This window comes from Corella eumyota, chromosome 6 (genome assembly GCF_963082875.1).
Source record: "Corella eumyota chromosome 6, kaCorEumy4.1, whole genome shotgun sequence".
NCBI classification, from domain to species: Eukaryota; Metazoa; Chordata; class Ascidiacea; order Phlebobranchia; family Corellidae; genus Corella; species Corella eumyota.
In genome coordinates, this window is record NC_137495.1 from 13272299 (window position 1) to 13284157 (window position 11859).

At 33.4% G+C, this 11859-nt stretch overlaps 1 protein-coding gene across 1 annotated transcript; it reads left to right on the forward strand.

Moving 5' to 3' along the window:
• The first annotated feature begins 967 nt into the window (after positions 1 to 967).
• On the forward strand, positions 968 to 6245 carry LOC145754805 (uncharacterized). The gene has a single exon (XM_082570929.1). It carries the CDS (start codon positions 1023 to 1025, stop codon positions 2343 to 2345), a length of 1323 nt encoding a protein of 440 aa, XP_082427055.1. The 5' UTR covers positions 968 to 1022; the 3' UTR covers positions 2346 to 6245.
• The last annotated feature ends 5614 nt before the right edge of the window (positions 6246 to 11859 follow it).

The window sequence follows — 11859 nt, forward strand, 5'->3', positions numbered from 1 at the left end:
TATGGCCAGTGTCGTCGATCACTAGGAGTTAACCCACCATCAAAAATTATGGAAAACAAATGTTGGAGGTAGGCATTGTGATGTCATAAATTACGTCGTTGTTATATTAGAATTCGACAACGTAGTTTATTTATTCTAGAACTTAAATGGTGCAGATTACTACAGCCTATTCTTTAATATATTATGAGGTCATATAGGAACAATGAACGTGCTGGAGGCTTGTTGTGCAAACAATGTCGGTTATTGTCTCTATACGAGCTCAATCGAGGCTTTCGGACCAAAGTGAACCATGGAACCACTAGTGGGTGCTAGTGAAGACACTATTTACTGTTACTCTTCTGTGACGTCATACAGAAGTACAAAGAAACCGCGAAGGAGCTTGTGCTGGAGTGGAACGAAAAAAAAGATGAAAAATGGAAACATTTTAGGTAAAGTCACATTTTTTTTATTTATTTTTTTATGTCTTTATCCTCGATGCGGGAAAGTCGAACAAGTGTCCCAAACATAGAGTAACAATAGTTAGTTCAACCCAGTCTCAAGTTGCCTGTGGTAGTTTGAGCAATTATAAATAATATTTGTCCGATAATTATGCTGCTGATTAAGTGCTGGCTCAACAGAAATTTATATTGTTTATAACACCTTACTCAAGGGCGCTACAGCATGAGAGTAAGGGGGATTGAATCCACGACCTTATGGTGGTGTACCAAGTGTTCTTACTACTACACCACGCTGTCGGTCTACTCGGCATATAATTGTCTGCTTTTGTTCTTTTTATTATTGACAGCATAATATTTTGTAGAAACTGGTCACTTGTGCACCGAAACTGGTCATGTGTGGTATTTATGGCGAAAATGACAACATCATCAAATCGATTCTTTTGCGCCATCTTGTGACTAAAGTAATCAAGTCTCTTATTCCACCAGAGGCGCTACAAACTCGAATGTACGTTGAAAACGTGACTTGGTATCATCATACCACGATTGGACGCGTCGCGTGCGGTCGTGTTTTGGTTTACAGTAAAAATGGTTATGAGCTACGCTAAAGCCTTAGCAAAAGAGACAAGCAATGGGCTAGAAAGGCCCAACTGTCTAAGCTTTAGAACAGTCAAAAGAACCACAAGGGAAGACCTTCTAAACTATTTGATAGAAAGTAGCATCTCGCTAGAAAACTTTGTTGGAATTTCGATAAGAAAAGGGAATTTGGTAGATGTAACTTGCAAAACAAGAAAACTAGTGGTGGATTTAGCGGAAGATTTGAACGAAAAATGCAACGCCAGCATATACAGAATAAAACTTTACAATACAGACAAAATAAAAGTTACATTAGGATGGGTGCCAATCCCGCTAAGTAACGAAAAAATCCAAGAAGTATTCTCGGAAAGATTCGGGGAAGTCCACAAAGTTTATTTTCGTAAAGACAGCAAAAACCTTATAACTGGAGTTCGTACAATTCTGATGAACAAAGAAGATTTAAAACCAGATACAATTCCGAGCTATATCGAAATAGAGGGGTACGAGATGTTTGTGGCATATGAAAATCAAATTTTTACTTGTAAAAATTGCAACGAAAAAGGACACAAATTCGCTAATTGCCCTAAAAAGTTAGGAGAGTTCCCTAAATTAAGCGCAAGCCAGTCCGTACCAGTTTTATCTCGAGACTCTACAGACGGCAATAATAAAGATAAAATAGAAGCCGATAAGGAATCACAACCGAACGAGTGCGAGACTGACATAAACATCACTGATAACGAAGCAGACGACACTTTTACACAGGTAACCTACAAACGTAGGCGTGATACCATCTCCCCTCAAACAGGAAAAAAGCCCAAGGCTTCGAGCCTAAGCGAAAACAAAAAAAATGTGGATTGCCCTGGTTGCAAAAGAGAGGCGTGGATACTGGAGTCCAACGATAAGTTCCATTGCTGGAATTGCAACTTGAATTATGATGTAGTGACTGCGTGTTGCGCGGACGACGAAAGGTTTTTGGTCCCAATTAAAAAAACTATCATAGGATGTGTAAGATGCAATCGTACAATGAGAAAACTCCCTTGCTGCAGGCAGTACTCAAGAGAAGCTGTGAACGATGAGCAGGTTTACGATTGTGTAACCTGTGACAAGCGATCATTTAGATGTGCATCTGATACATGCAACAACATGAACATTGTGCCCCCGAAGTCAAGAAGTCGCGCCTGCACTAATAACATCTGTGCAGGAAAAACCATACATTGTGAATGCGGCAAGATTTACTCCGTAACCGTCACTTCGGAGAAGCCGTACACATGTCCCTGTGGAATGACGTTTGAAAGGGATACGGATGCCGGGAAAATAGAAGGTAGTAAAACATGATTGTATTATAGGTTTATTTATTGATTTTTTATTTTATAAGTATGGATTTAACAATTGTATCGTATAATGTGGCCGGTCTCCAAGATAAACTTAAAAGAAAAACGGTATTTAATTTTCTGAAACATAAAAAAATCCATATCGCTTGTTTGCAAGAAACTCACTGTACTATGCAAGATCAAAAACTATGGCAAATGGAATTTGGGGGCGAAATAGAATGGTCGCACGGCACAAGTAGGAGCAAGGGCGTTGCGATCTGTTTGTCTAGGACTATAAATTACAAAATATATGACGTTATCAAGGATACGGACGGTAGATTTATTATTCTAAACATTAAAATTAATGACGAACGATTGACCTTGGCTAGCATATATGCTCCAAACAGTGACGAGCCAAATTTTTTTGCAAATTTATTTTCGAATATTGATAAACTAACATGTTATGATATGATAATTGCGGGAGATTTCAACCTAACACTAAATAACGACCTGGATAAACGTGGTGGCGCTTTAGCCCACTCAAACAAACAAGCGCGTGCTAAACTTATTTCGCTGATGCAAATATATAATCTTAATGACATATTTAGAGTAAAACATCCCAATTTATTAAATTTTTCTCGTATTCAAAATAACCCAAAAGTCGCAAGTCGAATAGATTTCTTTCTAACCTCTTCAAATTTAATAAACAAAACGCTTAAAGCTAACATCATACCTAGTGTCAGATCAGATCATAAAATAGTAAAATTAACGCTGTTGCTTGACCCAACACCGCGGGGTAAAGGGTATTGGAAACTTAATATATCCTTGTTGGAAGACGAAAATTACATAAACCTAATTAAAAATGAAATTCAAAACTATCTTAAACAAAATCAGGAACTCGATACAACGCCACATATTAGATGGGATGCCCTGAAATGCGTACTGCGAGGTGTGTCTATCGCATATTCCTCATATAAAAGTAAACAATTTATTAAACAGGAAATTCGCCTTGAAGCGGAATTAATTAAACGGGAAAATTCCTTTCTTAACGATGGAACCTTAAAAAACGAAAATCAATGGCGCCTAATTAACAATTGTAAACAAAAAATTAACAATCTAGCAATGAATCGTACAAAGGCCGCGATTGTTCGGTCTAGAGCAAAGTGGGCGGAAGAAGGTGAAAAGAACACGAAATATTTTTTAAAAAAGCGCCACGGAGATAAAAAAATTATTAACCGATTAAAAGTTCAAAATTCCATTTTGACGGACCAACATTCTATTTTAAAAGAGCTCTCGATATTTTATAAAAACTTGTTTGCTCGGAAAAAAGATATATATCCGTTGGATAAAATCCGACACTTTCTAACAAACCTTAACCTGCCGAAGCTATCAGAGCCCCAAAGAACTGCAACCGAGTCTCTTATAAGTAAAAATGAGTGCCATAAAAGCATGAAAAGTATGAAAACAAACAAATCTCCTGGCCCTGATGGGTTTCCTATTGAATTTTATTCAAAATTTTGGTCAGAGTTGCAGGACCCATTACTTAAATGTTATAAATATTCGCAGGCCACCGGCACTTTAAGTGAATCTCAATGCCAAGGTGTGGTTACCTTAATAGCTAAACCGAACAAAGATACTCTTTTTGCCATAAACTATAGACCTATAACCCTACTAAATGCAGACTATAAAATACTAGCTAAATTAATTAACTCTAGAATTAAACAGCACATTGATGATCTAGTCTCTTGAGACCAGACTGGGTTTATACCGGGCAGATATATAGGGGAAAATTTAAGACTTATATTCAATGTTATTGATTATGTGGATAATTTAAATCTTCCTGGGGCGATTATTGCCCTAGATATATATAAAGCTTTTGATACCTTAGACTGGGTTTTCATGAAAGAGGTTCTAATACAATTTGGATTTGGCCCATATGTACTATCATGGTTAAATACATTTTATAGATGGCCTAAATGCTCAGTTATCAATAATAATTTTCTATCCAGCTATTTTTCTATACAGAGGGGGGTGCGCCAGGGCGATCCGTTATCACCAACGCTGTTTGTTCTTTGCATAGAATGTCTGGCAACGGCAATACGAATCAACAAATCTATTCAAGGTATTAAAATAAATGAAGACCGGCTTAAAGTATCGCTCTTAGCTGATGACACTTTGGTGTTTCTCAACGGTGACTCGGATGAATTTGATAAAGTCTTTGAAACTGTAAATCTTTTCGGGGACATCTCCGGGTGTAAGATGAACATAGAAAAATGCCAAGCCTTTTATATTGGCGCAAGTAGAAATAACCAAGATCATCCCTTCGCCTCCGCTGGCCTTCAATGGCCGTCGGATAACATTAAATATTTGGGCGTTTGCATACCGATTTCCAAATACATTAGTGATAAACAATTCTTCAACTTAAACTTTAGCGAAACATTTAACAAAATTGCAAACATACTCCAAATCTGGTCCTCTCGGGGCCTTACTTTAATCGGAAAAACAACAATAATCAAAAGCCTAGTTATACCTACTTTAATATATAAACTTAGCGTTGTACCAGTGTTGCCACCAAAGGCTTTTTTGGCAAAATTAAAAAGAAAATTGTTTGTTTTTATTTGGGGTTCCAAATGGGAACGTGTGAAACGCGAAACACTACATCTTCATTATAAAGAGGGAGGAATTAATATGATTGATATAGAAAGTTACATCTTAGCCTTATACACACGTTGGGCAGCAAAACTCTTTGATAAGAACTTTAAGTCTCAATGGAAAAACATAGAAAGTGCGTCAGGAAACCTGCAAACAATTGCGAATGTGATGTGTTCCAAACTGATTTACAACCATAAAGACATAACGAGGATTTTACCGCTTCGTAACTTACGAACAACAGCACAACTATTAAAAATAATGTTACCACCTGACGATGTCGCCGAACCAATATTTCTTAATAAGACCACTAAATATCGAGGAAAATATCTCTTTAACCCCAACTGGCTACAACGTGGATTGACCGACCTCTCACAACTATATACAAACAATGGCGAACACATTGAATTTAGCGACCTAGTTTTAAAATATAACATTGGAAATACAAATGACGATTACATTTTTTATATAAAACTAAAATCCAAGCTACCATATGTTGACGACTCTTATTTTAACAATAACACGCGCTCAGGTTTAAAATACATAGATGATATTTTACTTTTTCTTAAAACATACGGCGGTACAGTTAAGTCTATTTACAATTACCAATTAAATAATACAAAAACTCCGATAAAACAAAAATTAAAATGGCAATCTACTATTAACGACCCGAGTTTAAACGAACACGTATGGAAATCAGTCTATAAACTAACGGCGGACACAAGTTTGACGACTAGATTGCGATCTTTTCAAATTAAATTAAACCTTAGGGCCATAGTTACTAACGATGCTCTCTTTGCGTTTGGGGTGAAGACCACGCCGGTATGTTCCTTTTGTAAAGCCGAAAGTGAGACCATTTACCATATTTTTTGTAAATGCCCAGTAACCAACGTGTTCTGGGAAGATGCCATATCCTGGATTGCGGCCACATTAAGACTTCCTTTAATTATTTCTAACAGCGAACGTTTGTTTGGAGTGGTCTCGCATGATCACTCTCATTCGTTAATTAATTTATTATTATTATGCTCTAGATATATTGTTTATATTTGTAAATATGCTGAACGGACACCAACAATTAGGGAACTTATTTTTTTTGTAACCAACTTAAGAGATTGTGATTTGTATCGTTATAAAAAATTTAAAAAAATGGAAAAATTTTTTACAAAATGGTCAACTTTGCCTTAAACTATGTTTATGTTTGTATTTAGCTATTTAAAATTTTTAATATTTGTTTTTTGATATGTACTACTACGTGCTACGCTATTCTTTCCTGTGTTGTACTGTGTGTCGAATAAAAAAAAAAAAAAAAAAAAAAAAAAAAAAGACTTGGTATCACGTGATCGCGGCCACAAAAATGCAGGTAAACAAAACTTAGTTGTTCACTGCTTTAATATTGGGTTAGTGTGCAAAAGATCTCTGGTTTGAGCACCACCACAGCTGTATATAAGTTCGGTTATAACTAATATGTCTCTGCATGTTCTTACTGAAAGATTAGGTTTTAAGTTTAGTGAAAATATTGGTTTATATTTTGGTTATGTTAAAAAATTCTAATAAATTAACTTGTACTCTGACTATAACTTATATTGTACAGGAGTCCCCTTTTTTGGTTGAGGGAAACACCTACTTTCTGTGTGACGAAACCCCAAAATTATCTTACCTGAGATTAAACTTGAAATTCTACAAGCATTTGGGTTTCACCATCCACAAGAGGGAGCCAGTGTTGCTGTTTTGATTGTTTATCCTCATTTCAACGTTGGTTGTTTGGTGTTGTCAGGTGCTGGGTTGGTTTGGGGTCAAAAAAGAGGAAAATATTTAGTTTATTGAGTAGATTTTAGCTGGGTTACTGTCATAAAGGTTTCACTTAAAACATATTCGCAAAAACACCATTTAACAAAAACATCGACCTAAATTTTGGTTAAATGTCGTGGTGTAAAACTTATCCTTTTGAAATAAACCCCATACCTATTTGGATAATACTTTGGTTACGAGGGTCAGTATGTTAAGTTATTACAAGGGTTAAACATTTATTTTATGTATAATACTTTTAATGATAAACCTCTTTGTGATTTTCAGCCCAATATTACACCAAACATGGCCAAGTTGTCCTGCACAAGATTCACCGTCTCCAATTAAAAGTTTGTGGAACATTTTGGCTACAAACCAAAGTATAGTTGGCCTGAATCGTTGAATATAATGAAGGAATATGTGAACAAGATTGTAAATGAAGTAGAAAATAATAACTTAAAAAAATAAATTAATTTATATATATGTGATTCAATTTTGTTGGTATGTTTGTATTAGAATTTTTGTTGTGAATTAAAATAAAGACAACGTGCAATAAACTTGAAGTTTTTAATGGAGGATAAATTATATAGATATGTGAGTCAGTTATGACGTCGGTCGTAAATACGTCATCCACTCTCTGTATATAAACAACTGATCCACGTGCCGCGTTATTCAAAGTTGAAGGTTTTGGTTCGAAGCTTGTTTGTGTGTGAGTTGCCTGGCGAGTGACTTTACTTTAGTAAATTGAAATTCAATTTCTATTTAAGAAGCAGTCATCTTTAATAGCAGATTAGAAAACGTAGAATTGTTAATTTTATTAAGCCAAATTTGCTAAAGATTTATTGAATTAGAATATTTTAGCGTTTTAGAACGTTAAATTTTTATTTTTTTTGTATATATCTTTATTCTCGATGTGGGAAAGTCAAATGCGCGACTTAAATATAGAGTAACATCAGTTACTTCGACCCAGTCTTGGGTTGCCTGTGGTAGTTTGGGATATTATATAGGTTATAATAACCGATAATTATACTGCTGATCCAGTCTGGAAAGTGGGGCAGCGTGCACGCACAAGATTTTTTCGTTAAAAAATGCACTCCTGTAATTGGCGTTTTGCACGCCTGGCATTAAAGGTTAATTTAAAATTATAGGTAAATACGCTAACATAAATTTTAGTACGCGTGCACGCTGGCATGCACAAGATCTCGTCGATAACTGCCCTACTTTCCAGACTGACTGCTGATTAATTGCTGGCTCAACAGGAGTTCATATCGTTTATAGCGCCTTACTCAAGGGCGCTACAGCATGAGATCAGTGGGGACTGAACCAACGACCCCATGTGTGGTGTAGCAAGTGTTCTTACCACTACACCACGCCGCCGAACTTTATATGCGTTTAACATTTTTTTTTCTAAATGATGATTTAGTTTGTGATATTTTAATTAAATTTTTTTATTTAGCACAGAGTTAAGTGTGTAAAACTATTATTATTATATGTTAATTTAATGTGAATAATTTCCGAATTGGTTTCAAAATCTTAGTTTGCTGTGGGTTGGGGAAAAAAGAAGTTTGGACTGGAAGAAAATTATTTTCATAAAGTTTCTAGAGAGACATATGCTGTATAGTCGTCCAAACTGAATACTTTCATAGTGGTGGGGAGGATATTCTTTGCTGAAATTTCAAGTAAAATAACTTAAATTAATTTTTTCTAATAAGTTGTTAAATATTTCTTGTTAACTATAAATCTAAAATTTGTAAAACACTAGGTTTAAAATCGTTTAATTATAAAGAAGTTTTTAATATGTTTCATTTATTCTCTTATTTTTGGAAAATTTTGTTCTAAATTTTAATTTATTTTTTTTAGGTTTTAAAGTAAACTCAAAAAATTCAACTTTCGAAAACAGTAACAATATTTTTTTAGGTTTTTACTTTATGTTTAGCATATTGCTAAATATATTTTTTCTGAAACTTTTTAAGACAATTTTGTTTTTAGAAGAAACTTCTGGCAACCTGTGAGTTGTAGAAACCAAACACCTGACACTTTCTTAGGCAGCTTTTCTATGTATTTATTAACCAAAAATTTAATCAAAACTATTACAAAAAGTCAATTTAGAATTTGTAAATTTTAACCATTAGCCATTTTTTTTAATTAAAACTATTAAAATTCTGTTGTTAAATATTTAAAAATAAAATTTTGATTTTTTAAAAATTGGTCTTAAAAATATGGTTTGAATATGACCCCCTATTTAAGAACAAAAGTTAACTTTTATTTTGATTAAACATTTTATTATTAAGGTTTCGGCACCAATCATTTTCCTGGGTAAACAACCACTTCCTGTGACTACGTGACTTTGGAAAACAGCCACATCATCTTAAAGCAGCCAAGAACCACAAGGTTAATATTTTTTTATTAATAATTTGTGTGCCACGCTGTTTGGAGCAGTGGGTTTGGTGCAAAGAATATTCTACCATAAGGTAGTTAAAAATGGGTTATATTACTTTAAACATACATGATTTATGGCATTATCAACAAACCAGGCATATTCGTTAAAGTTATGGCGCCATTTCTTTGGTAAACAATAAACTTTTCTGTGCCACGTTGTACAAGGGCGGTAGCTTTATTCCAGAGGTTATTTTAGCACGAGTTAATTGCTTTGTTTTAGTAAAACTTACTTATTTAAGATATTTTTTTCTGTTTTAAATAAAACAATTCTTTGTGTTTGGAGCTAAACTCTTTACATAAAAACCATCTTAACCCTTACATCTAAACCCCAATATTTAAACCTCTTTAATAAATCTTTTTGTTTAAACTTTTTTATCTAAACCCTTCTGTTAATTTAAAATGGGTAAATGTAAACCATCATTCATTTTTAACAAACCATTTGTTATTTTTTTAATAAAACTTTTAAAACTTTGCTCCTACTTATTTAAAAAAACTATTACACCAGGTATATTTACTTGCAGGCAGTTAAAACTTGTTTGTAGTTATTTGGCATTAGTGAGTTTTATATTGAATGAACTTTTTATTAATATTTAGGTTTTAGCACCAATCACCTTTCTGTGTTAACAAATATTTTCTGTTTCTCTGTGACTTTAAAAAACAGCCACTCTGTCTAAATTGCAGCATAGAAAACACAAGGTTATTATTTTTTTATTTTTTTTGTAAGTCGTGTTGTGTAAGATGGTTTTGGTTCAAAGTTTATTCTAGCATGAGGTAATGACTTTGTTATAGTTAAACTTGGCCTTATTTTAAGGATACTATTAAAGGTATTTTTCTTGTTAAGGGTATTTTGTTTTAGGTGAAAAAAATTTTATTTTTTGTGTTTGTAGCACAAGAATGTTTAAGATTTTTGTATAGTATTCTCCACATTTTAAAGCTTTACATTTTAAATCTTAACCCTTGACAATTTAAAAATTGTTAAAATAAACTATTAGCCATTTTTCAATTAAAACTATTAAAATTCTGTTGCTAATTATTTTCAAATGAAATTAAATTAAAAGTTTCTTAAATTGGGTCTAGTTAATAATTTGTGTGCCACGTTGTTTGGAGCGGTGGCTTTGGTGCAAAGATTATTCTACCATAAGGTAGTTAAAAATGGGTTATATTACTTTAAACATACATGATTTATGGCATTATCAACAAACCAGGCATTCGTTAAAGTTATGGCGCCATTTCTTTGGTAAACAATAAACTTTTCTGTGCCACATTGTACAAGCAGTGGCTTTATTCCAGAGGTTATTCTAGCATAATTTAGCTAAAAATGGGTTATATTACTTTAAATATACATGATTTATGGCATTATCCACAAACCAATCATATTCGTTAAAGTTATGGCGCCATTTCTTTAGTAAACAATAAACTTTTCTGTGCCACGTTGTACAAGGGCGGTGGCTTTGTCTTTTAGTAAAAATCTATTTACTTGTGGTTTTAATCAAGTTTTTATAATTTCCAGGAATTGTTGTTCACAGTTTTGCAAGATTCAGCATTTTTATAACATTGTTAACTTTATTCGTGACAATGTTTGACTTTAGTGTTTTTTGTTTACGGTGTATACATATTGGTTGCACGTACAAACTTTAAATTTGTTAAACGGGTAAACATGCTGATTGTTAAACCCCTTACACTTAAACCCCTTACATTTTAACCTCTTACATTTAAACCCCTTACATTTAAACCCCTTACATTTAAACCCCTTACATTTAAATCCCTTACATTTAAACCCCTTTTACATTTAAACCTCTTACATTTAAACCCCTTACATTAAAACCCCTTACATTTAAACCCCTTACATTTAAACCCCTTTCATTTAAACCCCTTTTACATTTAAACCCCTTACATTTAAACCCCTTACATTTAAATCCCTTACATTTAAACCCCTTTTGCATTTAAACTTCTTACATTTAAACCCCTTACATTAAAACCCCTTACATTTAAACCTCTTACATTTAAACCCCTTACATTAAAACCCCTTACATTTAAATCCCTTACATTTAAACCCCTACATTTAAACCTCTTAAATTTAAACTTTCTACATTTTAACCCCTTACATTTAAACCCCTTACATTTAAACCCCTTACATTTAAATCCCTTACATTTAAACCCCTTTTACATTTAAACCTCTTACATTTAAACCACTTACATTAAAACCCCTTACATTTAAACTCCTTACATTTAAACCCCTTACATTTAAACCCCTTACATTAAAACCCCTTACATTTAACCCCTTCTATTTAAACTTTCTACATTTTAACCCCTTACATTTAAATCCCTTACATTTAAACCCCTACATTTAAACCTCTTAAATTTAAACTTTCTACATTTTAACCCCTTACATTTAAACCCCTTTTACATTTAAACCTCTTACATTTAAACCCCTTACATTAAAACCCCTTACATTTAAACCCCTTACATTTAAACCCCTTACATTTAAACCCCTTACATTTAAATCATTCAAACCCCTTACATTTAAATCCCTTACTTTTAAACCTCTTACATTTAAACCCCTTACATTTAAACCTCTTACATTTAAACCCCTTACATTTAAATCCCTTACATTTAAACCCCTTACATTAAAACCCCTTACATTTAAACCCCTTACATTTAAACCC